This window comes from Opisthocomus hoazin, chromosome 8 (assembly GCF_030867145.1).
Source record: "Opisthocomus hoazin isolate bOpiHoa1 chromosome 8, bOpiHoa1.hap1, whole genome shotgun sequence".
Lineage (NCBI taxonomy): Eukaryota > Metazoa > Chordata > Aves > Opisthocomiformes > Opisthocomidae > Opisthocomus > Opisthocomus hoazin.
This window is the reverse complement of record NC_134421.1, coordinates 64,618,955-64,643,338: the sequence shown is the minus strand read 5'-3', so window position 1 is coordinate 64,643,338 and position 24,384 is coordinate 64,618,955. Positions and strand designations below refer to the sequence as shown.

Below are 24,384 nucleotides of genomic sequence, written 5' to 3'. Positions count from 1 at the left end.
ACAGCAACACTTTCTGTCGTAAAAATTTAAGAATAAAACCACTTCAAGTCAGTGGGAACAAAAAATTATTTACTCTTCCATTCATTCTCTTTTCTAGCTTACATAATTTGTAACAACTTGCTTTCTGTTTGTGACACTCAGTAAGTCTGTTTAGAAATGTGCTGGCTTCTCTTTGAGCTCCTGAGCATACGGAATCTCTATATCTTCCCTCAAATAGCATTCCTGTGAGGGAAATGTACTGTGCCCTTCTGTTCCTTCGTTCACCTCTCCCTCATTTATATAAGACAAATAATTTAGTGACTATGACCTGACTCAGATGAAATACATGCCTCTGACTCGTTCATGCCTCTGTGGACTTTGAGTAAATTAGTTATTTCCCAAGTAACTCATTTCATTGGAAAGCGGTGAGTAACTTTCCACCATTACTTGGGAACTCAAGGAAAGATGGGCCAATACCTGCTTTTTTCTTTCTCTTCAGCTTCTGTATTATTTACCATAGACAATTCACATATGGTTATTTTTATTTATTCCCAGAAGGAAACTTTGTTTTTAAAAATGTGGTTTTTCTTTAGCTCAGTGAGTCACAAAAGAATGTAAGCAACACATTGGATGAAAAACCAGTCACCACTGGAAAACTTAATAAAAAGAGGTATTGTGCAGAATGAATAAATGTATTGTGATGAAGTCATGCCTATAAGTATTGGCGGTGACTTGCTTTTCTAATCTATTCTAATTTTTGTACACCTGCAGTCGTGTACAAGTCTGGACTGTCTTCTCACCTGTAGTGATACGAATCACAACTAGTGATTCTTGCAGTGCAGCATTAATTTGCATTTTAATTCTTTCATTTTCAAATATTGCACAGCTAATCATAATTGTATACGTTGTCCAGCCCTAAGCAATTCTCTTCCCATTTAGTGTAAGTATCAGTTCCAGAAGAGCTGTCATACAACTTTTGCCTTGTATGATAGCATGTATTTCAGTTAAAAAGTGTTACCCAGTTTATGAAAATCTGTGGGTTCCTTTGAGTAGCAACATGGTCACACTCAGGGAGATATGTTAATAAAGGTTCGTGAGTACATAATTAGATGAGAACACAATACTCTCCATTAATGAAATATGATCCATAATGAATCTTGCACGGGAGTGCTAATAACTACCTTTAGGTTAAAGTGCTCAGATGTCACAGTATAACAATATCTGTCTTAGATGTGTGTCATTACAGAAAAGTAATTAAAGGTTACTTAGCTGTTAAATGGTTACCTTGGAGGAATCCTTCAGTAATGTGGCCTCAAACATGCCTTCACAATGAAATCAATGAAGCAAATGAAATATCAGCCTTGTAGTGATCTATTTTTTGTGCAGAATATCTGGCATGGAAATATATAATATGGTTGGTTTTTAAATGTAAAACCATCTTGGTTGTTCTTATAAGTAAAGCAATGTTTATGCTATTGGGTTAAAAAGAACAGTGACAAAATTGCTGAAGAGAAAGGGAATATCAAAATTATCATGATAATTGTGTTGTGTTCCATGTGCTGCGTGAGTGCAAAGCTTAAGTAGCACCGCTCAGGATGAGAGCAGTATTAAAATTCACTCAATCCTCTTTACACCTCTGTGCTACGTGGACTTCAAAGCCTGGTGACGAGTGACTAGAGTTTTGCTAACAGCTCAGTCTGACCCATCAGAAGGATGCTTTCAGGGATTACTAGCTTGCTGCCTTCTTCTGTATTCAATATAAACCACACCAGGAAAGTAGAGTAAGCACTTGATCTGTATATAAACATTTCTCATCACCCATTCAAGTGGGAATATGACATGGGCAACAGCAGTGACAGAACTGAGCACTACAGAAATGAGAGAAATCTGTTTTTTCCCCCATAATCTCCATGCTGGATTGAAAGCTCATTTCACAGATTTTGACTTAAAAAATAATATCCTAGCATTATGCAAACTGGCAGTGACAAATACACAGTGTTTTCTGCTTTTTTCTTTGTTTAAAGAGAAACAATCCATTGGATAAATAGATCATTTATCTGAAACCTTTTCAGATGTAAGCAAGAAAGTGTAAAGTTCAGATCTCTGCTGTCCTCCTGAAACATTAGCCTTGCTCCAGGCAATGACATTATTCACATACCTTAAGTTTACCCTTATTTAAACATTTTGCCTGATCATGTCTTTTGACAAAACAGGAAAAAAGCAAAAAAAAAACTGTGTCTCATGCTGCAGAAATCTTTGCTCACAACACAGCTAGGAAAGTACTGGCAGAAGAAACGTAAAGATGAAGAATTCTTGATAGAAATCTGCCTTTTTCATGCTATAATACGTGTTTTTGTGCCAGTGAGATCATTAGCAGTGGTGGCACCATCTTATCGGTAATATGCAAAGTAGTGGCACGTTTCAGTTGAGGATGACACCAATGTTATGGATTCTTCTCCAGTCCTCAGGCTTCTGTGGAGGCCAGGTGGTTTGGCCTTAATTGGTTTTACTCTCTGCAATTCAGATTTCTTGAAAGATGAAGTTTCAGTCATTGTCATGTGAAAACGATCTCATGTCCTTGGTTGAAAAAAAACTCCAGACAAACTAAATAGCAGTGACAGAGCTATCTGTCCACTGAATAATCTTTAAATGCCCTTCAAAGACCTTCTACACACATAAGGGCCAAACCAACAGAAAGTCATAACATGTAAGTGTAAAAAAAAAGGAAAATGTCTGAATACCGGGATTCTCAAAGAAATGGTCAGTTTTCTGTGCTACAGGTTCAGAGATAAGACAGATTTTGACTTCTTCGGCACAGTAAAAGCATATACACTGGTTGATTAAGCCTGATTCCAGACCTGGGAAGAGCTTTTGAAGAGGGATTAGGAAAAAAAAAAACAGTTTAAGAGAGGAAGACTGTCTTCCAATGAGTTCTTTTGTCCTGAGGTATGATTTATTTTTTTTTAATTATGAACTACTAAATGTGTAATCAGAAAACAAATGGCATTGATTACTTTTTCAAAGGAGTAACTACAATCTTTTTATCCTATACTTCCAGGGTGTTTGAAGCATGGAACCAACACAAAACCTGAAAGCGTTTTGCTATTTGTATACATCAACATTGCTTTCTGTAGCTAACATTTATTTACAAGCTTGCAAAGGGTTTCATAAGGGATATGAGTGCACCTACAATACAAACCATGTGTCAAACAGCAGAAAACTGCAGAGCAATAGTGCTGTTTTTTTTTCCCTTTACTTGATCCAAGTTTCATTTTCTGTTTGGTTAAGCATCAGTGGTCATGAAGGTGGTATATCAACAATAGTCATGGTGGCATATTCAATTTGATTATAGCTGGTTGAGGTGCTTAGCTCCATTTACTTTTTCTGAATAACAATTTATTTTATTCTGTTTTAACAAACTTTTCTGTTTATGCATTCCATCATCTTTTGTTATGAGAAACAGGGATCTGGTTTCATTGCTCAAGTGTGGGAGTAATGAAAGAGTAAGTCTTCATTAGCCTACTGGTGCTATACCTAGAGTCTTTTCCTGGAATACTTACTAGAATAACAAATCCCTTGAAGTCAGTAGTGTTTAGTCTAGATCATGATTTTTGATTCCTAAATAAAAAGCTGTGAAACTCATACCAAATTCAGGACATGGAAAGATTGGGCATCTTTTAACACGAAACAAGACCACAAAGATTCTTCCAACACGCATACTATAATAATAAATTATTCAGACACAAGTAGAAGATTTATGTATTCTCTCAAAGATCGGTGGGGATGAATAGAACAGTAAGGGGGAAAGTGACTTTGTTTAACCTCAGTCAAGAAAGGGAGCAAAAACAGGAAAGTTTGGACAAGGCAGTGGAAGTTTTGATTGCAAAAGAGCTCTCTGCGTGACTTAAGCCTTGTCCGTAAGCAAACTCGTGAATGTCTCACTAAGGTAGTGCAAATCCCTGCACAGGCATTCTCATCTCAGTCAAAGTAATATTTCAGGTCTGGTCTTAACTGCCTGAAAGTAACTGAAAATAAGCTGCTCTTAAACTGAGCTCACTGTGTCGACACGGAGTGCATGTGTTTACTGGAATCTCATTACATTCAAACAAGTGATACAAGTCTGCAGATTAGTGCTTGCTCTGAAAAGGCTGTTTAGCGTTTCAAAGGATTTTGCAGGAAAGCAAGCTGGAATACAAGCCCTTTCTGCTTGTCATTTGTAGGTTTGTGAATTTGGCTTTTATTTCCATGTGCAAATGTGTTTTCATGCAGACATTGAAAAGCCATGACCCACTGTAAAAAGGATTACCTTGAAGGGAGATAGTAAGACTACAGCGTAAAGGATGGTTAACACAGAAATGCTAAATCCCTCTGTACAAAGATTATAGCACAATAAATTTTTTAACTCAAGGTACTTTCCTGACATTATAAAAACAATCACATACCAGAACCACAAAATAAAAAGTCTTAAAAGAGAGGGCTAAAAGAAAATAAAGGAACATGTCTTTTTTTTTTTAAAAAAAAAAAAGTATGATATAGAATTGCTTAAAGAATGTGATCTATTTTAGCTGATATTGCAGCAAGTAGTTTAGATAACACTTAATGACTTAGACGTTATTTTTACAATCAGTGTATTTAATAAGATATTAAAGATAATAAATATGAAAGTACTTTAAAATAGCCAGCAGAAGACAGTAAGAAAAGCTGGAGATTCCAGAAAGCCTGACATCTTACTTATATGAAGCAATGACTTACTCTTATGAGCCACATTAGCCATGTGAGTAAAAGAAATAGAATCCTCGTCCAAAATGATTCATTTGGAGGAAAATATAAAAAGAAGAGCAGGGCTTTTTTTCTTCAGCTATACCTACAACACCTTTCCTGTTTGTCTGTTTGGGTAGTAAAGCAGTATGGTCAGAAACAAATCCAGGCTTAACCCTTCAAAAGCTTCCCAAACGGATAGAAGTAATATCTTTTGGGGCTAACTGGGATTTAAATTGCTGCATGAGTTAAGCTGGAGCAAAAATGGATTCCATCTTTTTTATTGAAGGCTTTCTGTTTTTCACTGGCCTTGAGTTAGGAAAATACTGCATTCACAATAGCTTTTATGGATTTAAGAATACATGACTGTGTATTGTGCTTTAACAGGGAACATATTTAAAAACAGGCTTAAGTGCTTTCCTTACTTTCGGACTTTAGATACCAGAAAAACAATTTTAATCTACTCCTTAAATTTAGCTACCTGAATTTGAATTTTCATATTTACATACCTAGTTAGCAGAATGTAAATTAGACATCAAAGGCGCAATTTGAATGGGTACTTATCTGGGATAGTAACTTCAGTCTCATTTGCAATGATGTGTATAAGAACATAAATGCTATTGAAAGTAATTGTCTCCATGTTTCTTTGAGGAAAATAAAGATGGAAAGATTTATAAAAAATAATCAAATCAAACCTTTAAAGAAAACATGGTACCTCAATCTTTCTCTGAAAGGAAAGAAAATTGAAAAGAAGTTTAATATTGTACTTTAGAATAAACATTGAAACTGTTCATAATAATAATAAGACATAATCATTTATAATGGACTTCAGTCTTTTCCAGTGCTTTCTAAGAATTTCTAAGAAATACTTGTTTCAAATGAGTGTATCTTATTTTGAAATTTGTAATGCTGGTCAGTTCCACGTTTTATGTACTACAAGCCAAACTCATTACTGACAGTATTGGTGTCTGTTGACTGTGTCACTGTATAAGTGTTTTATTCTCATGTTTCAAACCTATGTTCAAGGAAAATTACTTTTTTGGATCTTCTACATGAAAAAAAAAGGGTATTTGTTTCAGTAGTCAATTAACTGCAATGAGTATTTTAAGCTTCCCTACCTGCATTTTTCTCTTTTGGGACTATTACTTCTAGATCACTTGGACTCCTCCAGGCTGACAAGACTGAAATAAAATCTGAAAAAGAGAATATGAGAAGCTGCAACAAAATTCACCCAAAGACTTCCTAAAAAGCAGAAGCAATGTTGTAGTAGAAGCCAGTAGGTTAAGCAGGGAAGGAAAGGTTGGATGTGAATGTCAGTGTCTGCTGTAAGGAGGATTTTAAATGTACTAGCCATCTGATAAAGGGAGAGATGAGGAGAGATGTAAAAATATGCACAAATAACTACTGCTATCATGCTGTCATTACAGAGATGAAGGAACAAAACTTTATGCTGAATTTAGTTGCAATAGCTAAATTTTCTATTAATTTTCATTAAATAGTGATTGCAATATTTTTTCGAGTGGTTTCAATGAATGATTGGAGACAAAGGGAAATATTATGGGAGCTTCATATTTCTTTTTAAAGCTAAATTTCTCCTGCACTATGATGGCTGGATACTTTTTGATTTCTGTAGAGGTAGGATTTGGCTATATGTGCCAATCTGTCAAATTTGGTCATTAATTACCTATGCATTTATATGCACACTAAGGTGCTTTTATGAAAAGCAGTCACGGAACCCCGTTCAGAAGGAACTTCAGCAAATTATTTCATTGTTTTCAGGGAGATTACTCATATATGCAAAATAAAGCCAAATTGAAAGTCCTGCTACATTTAGATGCTTCAAAAGCAGAACTTCCTTAGTTTCGGCTCTTCATAGACAACACCTTAGGCAGGACACTCTGAAGGGGAAAGGGAGAGAGATTTGAGATTGCTTGTATTACCAGGGAACACTGTCTCATGAAATGAAGGAAAAATGACAGCAAGAACGATTAATAGATGGCAACAGGACAGTATGTTGGAGGATCTGAGACTTTCAGTATTTTGCTCTTTCCTGCTGTTAGATAATTTACTCCCTCCAGATTTAGATTACAGCCTAATTTCAGAGGGTAGAAGTTATTTTATCTGATATAAACCACCTGAAATATAGTCAGCTGGTGTACTTATCCGGCCTCATTCCTTGTTAATGGTTTATGCATTTTGCAGAAGTAGTGACTATCTTTCACACCTATCGTAATATCTGAGATGTTCATGGCCATGAAATAAAAATAATAAAATAAAATGAGGCAGTCACTCAGAAGCAATGCATTTCAGAAAAGTTCCTGGATATCGATTTACATTTCTCTGAACTAGAAAGAATAAAATTGTACAAATTGAATCCAAGAAGGGAACCCAGGGAGCAGTATGAAATTTCAGACACAATTCAATTGTACAAGAGTTGAGGCAAATTATTACTCAGCTAAAAAAAAAATCCTCATCAGCCTTCAGAAAGAACTTAGGTACTGCTGTTAAACTTAGATTTTAATGCTGAAATTCTTCAAATGTAACAGTGCAAATATGTAAGTCTGTTAGAAACATTTGGTGTTCTTCCTTAGACATTGTCACCTAAGACAGTAAATTAAATCCCTATGAGTAGATTAAATCCCTATGCTGAAAACTGTAAAAGTGGCTACAAACTTATGTGATGGCAAGGTAGAGGTGGCAGAATGGTAGGAGTGCAGCAGGAAGAAAAAAGCATCTGGACATTGTAAGATAGAGCAAGTCTGATCTATTTTACATCCTTTTATTGTCACTGTATTGTCTGTTTGCTGCTTACACTTACTGATTTTCTACCAGGAATCTTCTACTGCCCTTTAGCTTCTCTCTGTAGGCACGTATCCTCATCATGGTACAATTTGTAGTAAATGGGGTTTTAACTTCTTATATTAGTTAAGAAGATTAACTGCAGAATTTAAAACCTGCGACCAAAATTTGATGAAATGACTTAAAATGAATGATACTTAAGATAGAAAGAGGCTTCTGAATACCAAGAGACAAAATCCAGACAGCAGGAAAATAAGGTTAAATCATTCTATCTGAAGCCATTTCAAAAAAAGAAGAGGAAATGTGTGACATATGGTATCAAGTGAGGCACTTGAAGTTGAGTCTAAAAATGTTTAAAAAGACAGCTGTAAGTTTGCATGATTAAAAAGAGAAAGGAAGGATATTATGATACATCAAGAAACAAGGAAGAGTTATGAAACCAGAGGTGGATTTGTTGGATATTTATTTGCTTTTCTTATCCAGTGGTTTCCAGTGTTTTTATTATATTTATCTTTAAATTCAACCTCCACCTCTATCTTCCGTTCTGTTTCTCTCAGTGACATCAGTGCTGGCTATTAACACAAAAACTGGGTGGTTCTTTGAACCTTGAAACCAAAGCAAAGAACAATTTAGGGAAAGAGATAATTACATATCAGCTCTTCTTCCCTCCAATATGTTTAAACACATTAGATTATTTTAATAAGTTTTGGATGTGATGGGAACATTTTAGAACTACATTGTCACAAGAATCACCACTGACTGTATTTGAATTGTAGAAGACAGCTTAAAAAAAAAATCCCAAACTTACCTCTTTTATGAAATTGTGTGGTGTGATTATCTGATCTTTATTCTAAGCTAAAAGACCTATTTCTTTTTAATTTTTATTTAGCTAATTAATATTAAGTTACCTTAGAGCTGGTAATCTGTGAGAGGGATTTTTGCTTATATTAATTTTTATTTAGCTAATTAATATTAAGTTACCTTAGAACTGGTAATCTGTGAGAGGGATTTTTGCTTTCGCTGATAGTTCTTGTAGAATCCAAGCAAATAAAAAACAAGCGGCTATTTGCATATGGCAATTTGTCCGTGCATTGAGAACCCAGCGGAGATATTCCTTGGGAATCACAGGGAGACTAAAGACTCTCTGGGCACAAAGACTGATGCACTCTCCCCATCACAAGTGATCCTTACCAGTCTTACTTGGCACACTGTGAGCAGCCTTGCATGTGCTGAGTAAGCTAAGTTGCCATTAGCTTTACCAGGATTTGAAGCAGGGCTATATACTTTTGTTATGGCACTGGACAAGGCTCAGGAACCAGAACATTAGCTTTTTGCTTTGGCACCGATTTCCTGGCTAAACTACCTAATTTCTCTCTGCCTCATTTCATAAGAACAGTCAAATCTGTTTAGCCCAAAGGCTCATTTAGCCCAGTATCTCGGTTCTCACAAGGGCCCATAATGGATGCCAGTGGCAGAGAATAAGGAGGCGAGCATGCAGCAGTGATGAAGTTAGTCTCCCAGGCTCCAGCACTCGTTGTTCAGGGATTTCTTGAACCAGAAGTGGAATCTCTGTGTTTAATGCTTTTCAATGACTTCATTTTGATGAATTAGTACTCACGTTTCTTGAGCTCATATATCTTTTAAGTATCCACAACATCCCATGCCCTACAAATTGTAACATGTGAGGAGCAAATTTTTATTTTGTTTTAAACTCTCTACCTGTCAGTTTCTCATTTTAGAACAAACTGAGAACTGTCTTCTTTTCTTCCAGTGTGCTGTATACTTTCTATGAGGACTTTAACTTCATGCAGTACTGAAAATGTAGGAGTGCCATGCATTTATAGAGGCATAAAGATGCTGTTGGTTTTGCTCTTTATTTCTTTCCTTGAAACTCCTAACATTAAATTTGCTTTTTTAACTGTTACTAGGCATTGACCTCATTCATAAAAAATAAAATAAAATTTTATAAAAGCTATTGTGACTTTAAAATATTGTTCTTGATCTATAAAACGAGGCACTGGAATAGTGTTTGCAGAACTGCTTTCTGTGGAAAGATACAGAAGGAAACAGTGAGTGTAGCTTTACACAAAGTGCCAGAAAGTCCTTGAAGTAAATACCCAAGTTGTTCTGGTTTATTGTAGCTGCCTTCAGTCAGTAATATGAGATTTTATCTGTCACATTGACAAATAAAACATTTTCAGACAGAAATGCAGTTTTAAAAATCCTGTTTCTCTATACAAAAAAGTGACTCTGCTTCTGGTCTTTGGAGGCCTTAATCAGCGGCTACTGAAAGATGAGAGGAGGGTGCCAGAGACTGCATGGGCTTTAGAGCAGATGCTTAGTCACTGATATGAGAATAAAATGCCAATCCTGCAATTTGACTTCTCTGCTACCACTAACACCTCCTGAAGCAGGAAGACAGCTGGGCTTATTGCATTTCAGATTCCATTTGTAAGTGTTAATTTTTATGCCTGCATACAAAAGAAAAGGGGAAATATACGTTTCATTCCCACAGTTTTTCTGTGCATCTCTAAACATGCTGTATGGGACTAGTGGACTTTTCTAACCCTCCTGACACTTTTCCTACAAGGAAACCCCAGCATCATTGCAGATGTTTGGTCACTTTTTCTACAAGGCCATCTCTCTGACTTCTTCCCTTTCCGAGGGACTTAAGTTTCGACAGCAACCAATTATAGCTGACAATGTTTCAAAACTGTCTCCTATTTCTGGGGGACCTGTAATCAGTGTTCAAATCTTAGAAAGTTTCATCTATAAAGAAAAGATAAGCTCAGCAGAGTTCAGAAGGTGCCTCAAACAGCACAAACACCTTCTCCTGTTGAAATGTTTACATCCAAGGTGATAGAAAGCTGAGCAGCATTATCTTGCAGATGATCTGACAAGATTTTATAAATAAATACAAAGGCATGTGTTTTTTCCCTACCAATTAGAATCAAATTTTCTGGATCCAGGGTTATCTTACAGTAAGGAAACACTCCAGTTGTAAAACTAAGACAAGATGGTTTAGAAGCAACCCAGTGCCTTAAAAATTGCATTTGTAATGTGGATGTGCAAACAACCCATGGATCCTTCTGATGTTTGTCCTGCTTGATAATCTCCAAAACTGACTTTTTCTTTTAGTTGTATTGTCTTTCACTGGGTTGCACAAGCGTTGCTGAGAACTCATCTCATTCTCTAAAGGTGTTTTTGTTTGTAGATGACAAATTAAAAGGGTGATTTGGCACAGCACATGGGATGACTAAGATTTCAGGTCTTATTACTTGTGTTTGTGCATGTATGTTTATGTGTAATTATACATTTCAAGAATCAACAGCTAAGTCCAGTTAAACATTGAACATTTATCTGCATAAATGCAAATGAAGCTTGCATTTCGGTTAGATATTCTAAAACAAGTAATCAGTGTGGATGAAGAACACACATGATTTTTCTTCTCAGTGTTTATTGCCCTTACTTTAATGATGACAAAAAGCAGAAGGGTGATGGTACGGATGCAAGTTTAGAAGTCGTATACTCATCAGTTCAAACCTTTTAAATTGATGGTGATGGAGAACAACTGTTGTAATTCATAGTCATTTGGAAGGATTTGCTGTGACCCCGAGTTAACATGTAAACATGGCAAGGGATATGAGAAAGTTTCCTCTGATGTTCACTGAACTTGAGGGTAGTGTTTCTTTGACTTCAGTGGGCTCCACGATGAAGCCCTGAGAGCAGAGCCTGAGAAGATATGCATGAAGGTCTCAGGGATCACACCACATTTGGGACAGCATGACCCTTAGTTGCAGTCTGTAGGGTTTATTGTCACAGTCCTTAACACTCCTCTGAGCACAGACAGGTCCTGCCTAACCCAGTGCATGGCCACAACCACTCCACGCCATGGCTGTCATCTGGTGGTGGGTGACAAAACATGAAGTAATCTAAATGTCATCTTTCTTTCTCAAAAAAAGTTGAATAACTTAATCATTTGGATTCCATTAAAAATGGCTACAGAATATTATCCCAGAAATCAACAGAACTTTCAGGAGAACTCCTTTCCTGTGAGAGGTTGATGTGTTTGTCAGTTTACTTTAGTCAATGAAGTCATTCTGTATTATACTGTAGAATACCACACTGCACGACACGACATGATATGACACTAGACTACACTACACTTTACTATGATCTTACCGGGTGAAACAGCCAGGATTTTGAGCCAAAATTCTGTTAGATGAAAGGCATCAATCCTTCTTCGAAAATATGAGTATCAAGAGTTGGGTTGTCCGGCTGGACACTGATTAGCCCCAATGACACTCTGCATTCCTATTTATGAGTTTACATATATAGACATATGAGCTGAGAATATTACATATTCTTGCCAGCATCGCTGACTTTCTTTCCTTCTGGGGACTCCTGGATGCTAGAAAAGCAGGCAAGATAGTGAATAAATAAGTGAATTTTAATGTCTTTTTTTTCCATCATCCTGAATCAAAAACACTTAAATCCATCTCTTTCTGTGTCAGCAAAATTTTTGTTGCACTGGGAAAAGAATATCAAAAATTCTTGACTTTTTAATAAAAAAACCCAACCTGTATGAGAAATGCATTGCTCTTAAACACAGTGCCATGAGGAATAATTGCAACTTGTCACAGAGAGAGGCTGTAATTATGTCTACTGTTAGTTATGTCTCCATGTGCACAGTAGAAGTTAGTTTTTCAAATCCGTTGTTCTCTAATGCAATACCAGTTATTAACATGTTGAGGATATTATTTTTTGCTAATGAAGAAAAATAAAGTGGGGCTGTAGAAGGGCTGGGTGCTGTCACACTGAAAGCAAGTGGAGGGAACAAAGAGAAAAGAGAAGTGCTTATTGGAGACATTTCAGACCTAAGCTTTGCCTCAGGAAAAGCAAAATTGCCCAAAGGGTCAGAATTTCAGCTTCTGTGTTCCAGACCTTGTTAATGTTTTTATTTTTTTTAAAATCTGAATGTATACCAAATGCTGGCTGACACTTTACAGGCTTTTCTGAGTTAAATGTTGCAGATAAATTGCAGTATCTTCGAGAAAAAAAGCAAAGCTTAATAGTTGCTACAGTAGTTGCTGTGGATGTAATTCTCTATCTCTTCTTTGTTATTTGCACAAATTCACTGAAAGCATGCCCACTAACTCTTATTTCAGGGGGAAAAGTTCATAATGTTTTTCTAGGCTTCCTCCTTATTCTGTGACTCATTTACAGACAGATTTTGGAAGCCTTTAGTTAGGACGTGTGCTCATATTAGGGATTTCTCTATGCTAGGAATTCAGAAGCACGTAGGCTAAAAAGCAAAGCAAATATATGCATTAATTTTCAGAAGTGACTGACAGTTTCATGTATCGGAATTTTTAACTGCCCAGAAAGGTATTTGGTGAAAATCAGAGCCGTTGAGCAAGACTTAAATTGGGTGCCCAACTTGGGAGCATGCAAAATCACTTGGGAAATTAGAAAATCTTGGCCATATGCTTATATGTTAACTCCACTTGACTAAGTCCTTTCTGTATGTTGCTTCCCCAATTTGCAGTTGTTTTTGTGTTGTAAATAAGATACCCTTGACTCAGACATGAAAGTTGCCCAGGAAAACTGGAGAACCTTTCTCTTGTTAAATAGCACTCTAATTATAGAAGCAATTTTACAAACAATCCCCTGGGGGAAGCATTTTCATTCTCATCAGGAAGGCTCTTGAATAAAATAACACCTTTGCTAACTTCATTTATTTACAACAGGACACAAGACTGAGACTGGGTTAGATTTATTGCCATTACATCACTGATGCTCAGTAATTCATAAAACATTGGGTCTAGGAGTTAGCACTGCTGTTATTTCCTCTGATGCCTTACCTCACCACAGTCTAATAACATACAGGAAATCCAGAAGACAAAGGGGGAAAGCAGTGGTCTTGCATGCTAAAAATACCCATAGAAAGCTAGTACAATCGTGTAATAGAGTATGGCCCAATAATTTATTTAACATAATAGTAGAATCTGCTAAAGCAATTAGAATCTGTTCCAAATGGTTTTAATGGAAAATATGTTGGGGGTAAGAATAAGAACACTTAAAGAATTGAGACTTTTAGGTTATGTGATTTAGTCACGTGTACTGGTTTTAGGTTTGTATATCTTATTGCTTACATATGCAGACCACTTAATAACTTGACTAGAACAGACAGACATTGTATGGTGGTTATATTTCCAGAGGTCATCCTATATGAGCCAGACAGTGATATTAGGTGATGTATTACACTTGACAACCCAGAAAGTTGCAATACAAAGGCATTCTAATTCTCAGTGTCCTCTGAGAATAGTTCAATATCTTTGATGGTATCTAGTGTCTGGTATGCCACTGAGATGACATTTTTGGTGTCTTTACTAATCAGTCAAGGTTAACGTCATTCATGCTAACTGTGCATTTGGTTTGTTTTGGGTTAGATGTTTTTTTTTCTAATCCCTCTATATTTGCAAATTTTTCTAAAGGCATAAGTAGTATGAAACTATAATGAAATTCCTCGATATTTTTCATGTCTGTTCATTTATTTGTGTTACTCAGAATTATTACGATATTTTATGCAAAATATAAATTTAGGCAGTGCTTTAAAATTGGTACAAATAGGTACATGACATCATTAGGGGAAAAAAGACCAACCCCCAAAAAATTTTTCATGAAAGGCAGATAAGGCTGGTATCTTTAGCTTATGAAATATTGCAAAACCAAGTTCACTAACATATATTTCTTTTTTGAACAGCTGCTCAGTTTGACTGTGCCTGCCCTCCTATTATTTACATATGTTGCACGGTTATTTGAAAGAGGCTGTTCTTCATATAAATACCAATATTAGTATGCAAACTGGTACGTTCAGGTGTGAACAAGTCTTCACTATTTGACACTGACACTTGGCTTGTCTTCCAATCAGAAGCAGAAACACTTACAGATCATAAACTAGGAATAATGAATAGATTGAACCAGCTGTTCCTGAACAGCCCGTTTGGCTATGTTTTCCCTTTCATTAAATTCATTGAATTATAATTATGTAGATAGATATATATGTAGTTAGATAGATAGACAAGAAAGAAATATTTCCCTTTTTGTGAAGGTTTATGGTAATTTACTATTATTAAATTTAATTTCAGAACACAGGAGAGAAATTTGGGACTTCTGTTGGTATTTCACTGAAAGAGAGCTATTGAGAGGGTGAGTTGTCCAAATTCAGCTTAGTCTAGGGAGACAAGTCTTCAAAACTTGTGCTTACCAGAGCTGTCTACTGCATCTTAAGGCATCTTCTGAATGTCATAAGCCAGGAAATCTTTACAGTAGGAGTGACATACTGGGGTAAAAGGAGAAGGAGAAATCAAGAGCTCTGTTCTGTTCTCATTAATCTACAGAAAGAACCATGGAGCTGTATGTTATCTCAACAGGTCTTTCATCTCAATATGAGAAATAAGATTTTCAGGTATGTCAGTGCATACCTACAAGTAGAGTGGCTCACTTGGAAAGACTGTTTCTTGGCTGTAAAAAAAAAATACACAGATAATGCAGAGACTGTTTCAGAGGTCTTGCAGTGCTGAGGAAGCTGGGCAAGCTGCCTGAGGGTAGGCACAGAGAGCTGGGCAGGTCTTCTTAGGAGCTCACGATCAGTTTCGCAGCTAGATGCTCTTCAACAAAGTTCCTTCTCCATCCCCTTTAGCACAGCATAGCAGCCCAAGAGAGTTTCAGTTCCGGGTCCTACAGAAGCTGGTAACCTTTCTTTGGGAACAACCCTTTACTAAAGATCTGTCACTTACAGTGGTTTCCCACAGGATTTTAAAACTTTTTTCCATTAACTCAATTCTGCTAAGTCTCAAGTTGGAAAACCGAAATGTAATAAAAGTGTTGCAGAGCCCAGTTTTACCCAAATGTGTTCAGGTAAAAACCCTATAGCATATGGAGCCTAACACTAAAAGTCAGAAGCCCATTGTGCATATTTCTTTTCTTTTTTCTTTCTTTTTTCTTTTTTTTAACAATTAATGATTTAAAACAGTTGCATTATTGCTTCAATCACTTTTCACCTATTTCCCCAATGGTTACCACTTGCCTCAATATTTACATTTGTTTTAATATTTGTATTTTTTGCATAATTTCTCACATTATATTTATTTGCACTTGCACTTTTTTAAAAATAAAGCATTCCATGGGGATGACTTTAATAAAAGTTTCTTATTAAAAGTTCCATAACAGCATGATACCCAAACCTGAAAACAAAGTCCTTATATTTAGCAGTTTTCATGACTCAATAGATTAAGTGTGAAATAGGAAATATAATAACAATAACAACATAGCCATATCCTGCACAGTTGTTCCACTGAAAATTATTCTTGAAAAGTTACACATTTCATAAATAAATCATTTCTCATAAAGTGAAATGTACTTAAAAGACTCTGTGAGTTGTCCTTTATACAGTCATAAAACGTGTGCACAAAAAGTTGTATAGGGCTAGAGGAAAATAAAAAATTCACTGAAATTTATATACTACAAGGGAGGAAAAGAAATAAAAGGAAAAAAAAAAAACAACCAGAGAAACCATCAGTGTCTGTTTTCAAAGTCAGGTGTCTCCAATCTGCTGTCTCAGGAGCATTCATTTCAGAAGAACTCTTAGCTCAGACCTGAATTCATATGAAGCCTCCTCTGTGGTCAGTGAAGAGAGATCTTACCCTGAGGAACGGCAGTGCTGGGTTGGTCTGACTCATCATTCAGAGGAATCTGTTGCTTTCTGCTGACTGTGACTAGGGCAGCAAATTTAGCCCACCCCAATTAACAGTTCTATGTAGAGAGGATAAATCTATTTTTTTTTTGCCAAAACCAGCCAGCATATGCTTGCATCTTTCTTGTCCTTGTTTCGTTGAGACAGTTCTGGAAGGGCCAGCTGCTGACAGAGATACATAAAATGGTTTAAAAACTTATCATACTGGATATATATTCACATATATGCATATGCAGGCATACAGTTGGTATATATAGATTTATATGTATATATGACATTGTATTGTATAGGTACACTGACTGACTGAACCTGTTCAACAGTAAGATACGAAATAAGGCTTGTCAGATAGGAATGTCTTGTCACCACTTGGTACCATGATATGGAGCATTATTTCAGCCGTCTTTCAGCCATTGGAAAGCGAATCTCTAGAGCCTTGAAATGGCAGAAGAATGAGCATTATAACTTTTACATTCATTTTCAGGACTGAACTGTAGTTCTTTCTGGCTGAGTCTTGCCATATGTCACGCTATGTGCAACACGGAAATGTGTTTTAAGGAATCAGAAGCATAATCTTCCACCACGCAGAGCATTTACTAGGTGACACAAGTCATGCCATACCATGGGCCAGCAGTCGTGTGACTGTAACTTCAGCTTGCGGTCAGTTGTTGTCATTATGGGTTTGTGGAATTTCAAGACCTAAACAATCTCTCATTTTCAGCAGTTTTATTATGGATTATAAAGAAGCATCAATGAGATATAAAACTAGAGTTTAATAACCCAGCACCAACATAATAAAACATGATACAGCAAGGTTTTTAGTGATGAGGATCCTTAAAGAGGTTTGAAGTACATATTGTAATGTCCTTTTCGGCTGCCAGTGCAACTAAAGAAGTGTTATGGACAATAAATTAGACTTGATGAGTTAAAAAGGCCTTTCTTTAAGTATCTTTTTTTCTTTTTTTTTTTTTATTTGCTTTTCTGGAGAATTTCCACCAGCCTGGCAAGCTTGCTTTGTCATGAATTCCTGCCTTTGATCAAATAATAGCCCTCACAAAACTTTGAAACAGTGAGCATTTAGTGAATACACAGTTTTTCTTGCTGTTTGTGGCTATTTGCTGACTCATTACATTCTTTGCATTCAATTCAATGTAAAATCCAAGATGCAGCAAAATTATAAACTGATCAGAATATTTTCGAAGAGCATATAATGTATATGCTTTCTAGCTGAAATCTCTTAGCTGCACTGTGCAAGAGAAGGCCAGAATCACACGATCCAAATTCCCCCTAAGCCTCTGAGCACAGGTCTTTGCTGGCTCCAGGCAGACGGATTCTGGCCCTGAGTTATTACCCAGGAGCTGCCCTTGCTCTCTCTGCTGTCTCCACAAAGGTTTCCAGGTGTAAGTTAGGTGGACAGGACTTGATAACAACAGGAGCATAGCCTGAGTTTCCCATCTGATGTGGAGGTGAGCTCTCTGGAAAACAAGGAAGTACAGCTTTTATAAAAAATAAAGAGATAAAATTTTACCCTCAGATATTGACATTGACATCTCATCTCTTGCTGTCATAGCATCCCAGGGCAGAATTTGGGTGCGAATGCCACAGACCAGTGACCAGTACAATCAAGTACCTATCATCAGTAATTTTGCTTTCTAGGTTTTTAAAATGGAGGTGGGGAAGTACATAGAAAAGAGTTTATTCCTTTGTTGCCTGTATTTATTGTTGGTTTGTAGGTAGAAGTAGCTTGACTTCAGCACCCAAAAAGCTATTTGGGCAAGTTGCCTTGTTTGTGACCAGTTAGATTTCCTATAGCATGTTTATCAAAACTCCTTGGGGCCTCAGACTAACCGTCATACATTTATTTGGCACTTAACAGTGATTTATTTATTGTCATGATTACTTGCCTATACATTTGGAAGCTTATTGTACGTGCCTCTACTTTGCATTTTAACTGAAATATGAAAACACTGTGAGATTTCCCTGTCATGCCTCTTTTTTCAAATGTTCTATTCCGCAAACATGAAGAGAAGGGTAGGTCATCTCTGACTTACTCTGACCCAGTTCTCCACTCTTTCTTGCCTGTTAGACACCAATATCAGTAGAGTTACAGTGACATAAACCAGAAGAATACAGTCAGAAAATCAGGTCCTTCCTACACCAAATCACTTTCCACATCTGTTTCCTATTTGTTTTACAATGACACATGGGATTATCTTGGGAATATATTCTGGTTTAACTGTCATGCCATTGACTTTATAGCCTTATCAAATATCCGTTGGTGTGCAGGTTGAGCAATTATCATCTACTAAGGAGAAATCCCAAGAAAATGTAGACTGATAATAACATTTTTAAATAATGGCTTGTAGCATTAGTGCCATTTTCTATTATTGTATTTGAGGTCTAGCATTCTCCTCAATTTACTTCTTTTATTTGTTGTGCAAGATCTAGATATGGACCCTACATCAAAATTTCAAAAACAGTTTTCTTTTTCATTATTTATCCGTTTCTGGTTAGAAGGAGCAAAGACAGAAAATTGGACAGAAGCAAAGAATGTGTCTGGACTATTAAGAAATAGAAAGAAAGACAAAGGGAAAGAAAGAAATTTAATACTGTGCAAGATATTACAGATACAAGATGACTGTATAAACATAATCAGGCAGACTACATCTACAAGAATATGTCTTAGGAGACTGAACTTGCATTCTGGGATCAAAATTCATGAAGTTGTGTCCAAACTTTTTATCTTACAGTGCAGTAAGCCCCTCCAGATAGACCATTCTGCTAACAGTCTATTTTCCCTTCACCTTTTTCTCCAGTAAATTGAGTGAAATGTGAAGTCCTTCTGATGTTCCTTTGAAAATATGTAATACACACACAAATATATGCTTGCATGATGTAATGAAACAAGCCTGTAATAAAAACTGTAGCCTGTGACCCACTTGTAGAAACATGGATTCAATAGCACCATTTGGAAGTATGTTTGGTGACTGGTCTGGTCCATGCCTAAATTCAGTATGGATGAACAAGATGGGGAAGGCAGGGTGCCAGAGAGAGCACTGCTTCCAAATACTTGAATTCACTCCTCATGAGAAAGACATCAGCTATTTGTCTGAATGATCTTCACATTAAAAAAACATTATCAAAGCAGTTGCTGAATAAAATTTGAAATGTTGATAATTTTTTGCATCCTCCACAGCATTGTGGAGTACCAAGTCTCCAGCACTGAGAACTGGAGATTGTCCTTGAGGGGGAAAGTATTGTGCACAATTATGAGACTTCTACTTGCGAGCACAGGACAATATAAGACACTGGAGTTTACGTGCTAGTTAAGCTTTCATGAAGTTCTAGCCTGAGACAATCTAGAGAAGTGAAGCTGAATGGGCAGCTTAGGAATGGCCTATAACTGCTTGAAGCATGGTTACAAAGGATGATTTTGCCATCTATTGGCATCTTTACCATCATTGCAAATGCCATGATAAGGACAAAACATCGCAACTTGTTCCTTGGAAGGTTCAGTTTAGAAAAAAAAAAAGTTCTTCACTACGAGAGGCAATGGAAGTTGCCCAGAAAGGTTATAAAATTTCCATTCCTGAAAGTTTTCATGACTTGGCAAGACAAACCCAAAACTAACTATACCCTGTGTTGACGATAGCCTTCTTTCAAGTATTCCTGGACTTAATAATATCTGGAGAGCCATTCCAGGCAGCAGCTCTATGGTTCTGTTTGGAAAGGGATGATAAGATTAAGAAAGAGGGATTTGAGGTAGTTTGTGGAAGCAGTAAGTGCTTGAGAATCAAGATAAAGAACTGATCTGTTATGAAATAAATAGAGCAAAATGTTGTAATATCTTCTTAGTTGCTTTCTACTCTCAGCACATATAGTTTAGATATATATATTTAGATATTTATTTTTTATTTATTTTCTTAAAACAGATGACTGATCTCTGAATCACCAGTAAGAAAGAAAAGAGACTGTATCAAGTTGTAATTCCTATTACAGACTAAGCTACTCCTGCAAATATTGTTTAAAGGAAGTGCTTCAGCATTTACCTCACAGAGAATGTTTAGATATAAGCAACTGAGAATGGAGAACAAAGGCCTAAGTAACCACAGAAACTGCTGGGGGTAGGGGTTGTCCAAGCTTTGGGGCTTCTTGACTTACTTAGGTGTCAATGTAAATTAACCACAGTGCAGGTGGGAAATGGAATTTTCAGTTTTTGGTGTGACCTCCACAAGTTGTTTGTCAATGTAGAAGTCTAGTGTGCAAAAATCATCTATTCTTCTGGTTTTACCTTCAGTGAAAAACATAAGACAAACACACTATTCAAATTGCTTGGCAGATTTGATTCTCCAGTTAAAGTAATTAAACATACTGAAAAGCCCATTGCTTTGGATTTACTAACCTTGATTTGAGTCAGATTTGAATGAGGCCCTTTTTAATCTAGGTTTATATCCCCATACGCTTTGCCATCACCCTGTATATTTTAAAAGTTTCATTGCATAGTATTGAAGAATAAAAAAATACCCTCTCCTAATGCAGTTAGAATTGAATCTGAGGATATATGAAACAGTAAGTCACTAAATACTCAGGTTAGCACAGGTAGAAAAGTACAGTCAGAGAAGAACAGGTTTTGTCTTTTTGCAGACAGAAGTTTCAAATTCCAGCTTCTTCAGTTACTATTACTCAGACATATACTCAGCGGAAGCAAATTCAACGAAACCATGTAAATTGTATGTGGAGTAAACAGATGAGACACGAGCTGTGCATGTGTATTTGTACTTTTGACTCGCACGATACTGATTAGGTGGGTACTTTGCCAGATCTTCACCTAGTGTAATTTGACTTCTCTGAAGCCACAAAACCTAGGATGAATCCTACATACTGCACGCTATTTAGTTCAACTTATTTTTAGTTTTCCTTGATCAAATAATGTAGCTTTTTCTTTCTCTTTTTCCACCCCACAGGACAACATTTTTAGAATGGACGAGTCACATTTTGAAAATGGCAGAGGAAAAAGTCCTTATGATCCTAAACTGCTGACAGCTTCTCTTTTAGTAGGTAGGTGTCACAATACAAGTTCAATGAAATGTGCATTCACTGTAAATGATTTCCAGTGTTCTGTATTTTTCTCATTGCAACAGCTATGATAAGGCTTTCTTTTATGCGTTTTATTTCCAGGCTAAAGTCATTCTGTTTTCATTTTTAATACAGTTGCCCAGCTGTCTTGAGAAACAAGGTGTGTGCAAACCAAGAATCAAGTATCACAAGAACCGCTTTATACCTTTGTAAGACTTGATTCTGCAGAGTGTTTCTCCTCTCCAGAGCTAGGTGACTCTGGAGGTATTTTAATTGCCCAGTTTACAGGCTGGCCTCACTGACGGTCACGGCAGCACAGCTGAAAGCAAAGTGAGAGTAGGAATAAGTAACTTCTTGCACCAGTTTTGCTGTCAAGGAAGGTCTATCACCCAAGTGTACCTGTATGTGAGCTGGAGATATACAAGCAGCCACAGATCTAGGGCTTAAAATGATGTTTCAGCTGAAGAGATTTATCTGACAGTGAATACAATTGAACTTCTGGCCAGAACAGAGGGATTGACATAAATTAGATATTTCTGCATTAGTAATACTTAATTTCATGGAATATATAAATATAGAGTACCTGGACTTGTGTTAGTCTAATTGAACTAATCCAATTGATTGAATTTATCCAATTGATTTAACCTATCTAATTGAATTACTTGTGTTCATTGTTCTTCCTTTTCCGCTACAAAAAAGACAAAATGATGTTTTGTGAGAAGAAACTAAGAATGAAACAAATTAGGTTCTTCTTTCTGTAATGACTCTGCCCTGGTGTAGCCATTTTATCCTTAATGTGTAACTTTCTGGCAATTTATCACAGCATCAGATCCAAGGGAGTAGAAGACTGCAGATTCTTTTATCTCAGAAGTCTTTGGGAAATGACACATAACCAGATACATTGGTTTCTTCAGGACTTTGTCCGTATTGTCTAGGGCCTTGCCTACCACCTACCCTTATTATATTTACATTACATTTAAAAATTAAGCTATTTAAAATAGCAACAAAGATTCACTCTTGAGTCTGCCTCATTTCCTGATCTTCGAAGCCCCTAATGATCACTGGTGATGAGCTGTCCTGGGGGGACACACTTTTTAACAGGAAAACCAAGAAAGACGTCCACATCTTGCTCCAACTTGTACCCTGTACAAACAGAAAGGGAAAAAATGTGTGTGTAAAAGGCCAGTGTATAAATTAGTGCCTAGAGCAGCTTGAATTTGTGGCAGAACTACTCTCAAGGGAATGGCTTTACTATTTACTTTAATATACAATAAAGAAAGAGAATGATGACAAACCAGTATTACATGGTATACCCGGTATGCAACTGCACAAAGTCAACAGCATCTAGCTTTTCACATTCTTTTTTTTTTTTTTTTCCACCCAGTTCGGCACAAATATGATTATCTTATTTCCCTTGGCTTAGATTACATGTCTTTAAAACATCTTTGCTTTCTTGAGCCCACTCTCTGTCACTACAGTTTTCTCTCTATGTATTTTTCCTCCTAATAAACAGTGGACTGAGCATGATATTTTGTTTTGAATCAGGCTTCAGTTAGAGCCATGGGTGTATTAACACTACAGAAAATGGCGCAAATTCAACATTCAAAGCCAGTGACTAATTTCTACTTCAGTGACTTACTCAAAATACAGGGTGAAGCTGAAATTAACAGTCCCGCATCCTGAACACGAACACCCTTTCTTCTCTGCCTCCTCGTAGCTACCTCACAGTTATACTGTGTTACTGATTATAATGTTATGTCTACTTCAGTCCTTTACTGCGGAGGTTCCCCTGATATTTCAGAAAGTGTACACCAGTTTCATCACTGATTTGTGGTGACTCACTCTTATCTTTGCCAAAAAAGCATAAATTTTATGGTAAAATGGTGACCTGAGGCAAAATAATTTCCTCTCCTCGAAGTAGGTGAGGAACAGGGAATGAACTGGCCAAACAAAGACTGCATGGAGACGTTTGGTCCAGCTGCTCTCTGCAGTAGGTAGCACTGGAGTGAAGCAGTGAACAGGGCTATGAAGACCAGAGGAACCTCTTGACTGCAAATGCCTCACATGAAGAACAACATGGATGGACTGTTTCTTCCTTTCTCCTGAGCTGAATGCTAGCTCAGCTGCTCCTGGCCCCTCGTGTGCCAGAAGTGTTTGTCCTCACAAACAACCATGATTTAGCTTACGTTCAAGAGGGCAACTGTGTAAAACAATTGCCCAGCACTCATTAAAATGCAATGTTGTAATTAGTAACACAATGTAACTCTCAGAAAAATAAAAGAAGGCTGAGAAGTAAGAGAAATTTATATGATTAAATACGGGAGGGAAAAATAACCTCTGTTCTTCATCAGAAACACTAAAGAGAGATTTTGCAAAGTGTGGAAGAGAGTATATTCTAGACTCCATAACGAGACGGTAAATCTTAGGTAAGTGAAATGTAATTACCCAAGCTGGAATTTGGGAAAAACACCAAGGTTAATTTGCAAAAAGTAACTAAAGATCTTTTACAGACATTAATGCCCAGGATTCTTATTTTATATTTCAGCTGAAATAAACTCTAATAAGTGTAAAAAGGATCTTCAGTTTTCCCTCTCTCCTAAAAAAAACAATAACATATGTAAAAAAAACCCACCAAAACCAAAACAAACAGTTCATCATTATTAAATTGTTCCAATATTTTTTCTAATATATGTTCCTTGTTCCATCCACCTGCAAACATTTTTCATTATTTTTTTAAGAGTAGTTCATTAAAGGTAGTTATTGCTACTCTACTCTAAAGTAAACACCAGCTGGGAACATGATATAACTAGTTCCTAGTAATGTAAGACATTACTCAGCCATTCCCATCTATGTGCTGCTAACTAAACAATCTCCATTTGAGCAGGCTAATGCATGAAAATGTAGAGACTAAGCAGTCCCTGGGCAGCATTAGTGTGTATTCCAGGGAGGAAGGAAAATGAGAGGCAGCATGGTTTTCAAAGAATGTAATCACAGGAGAAAATTATCACTGAATGTAT

At 36.6% G+C, this 24,384-nt stretch overlaps 1 protein-coding gene across 1 annotated transcript in view; it reads left to right on the top strand.

Annotated features, from left to right (window-relative positions):
- The window catches only part of SEMA3A (semaphorin 3A), a 170,756-nt gene that overhangs the window by 80,612 nt on the left and 65,760 nt on the right, over window positions 1–24,384 (top strand). Inside the window, exon 5 of the mRNA XM_075428134.1 lies at window positions 21,256–21,349. Within this exon, the coding sequence (XP_075284249.1) occupies window positions 21,256–21,349 (94 nt within the window). The remainder of the gene's footprint in view (window positions 1–21,255; window positions 21,350–24,384) is intronic.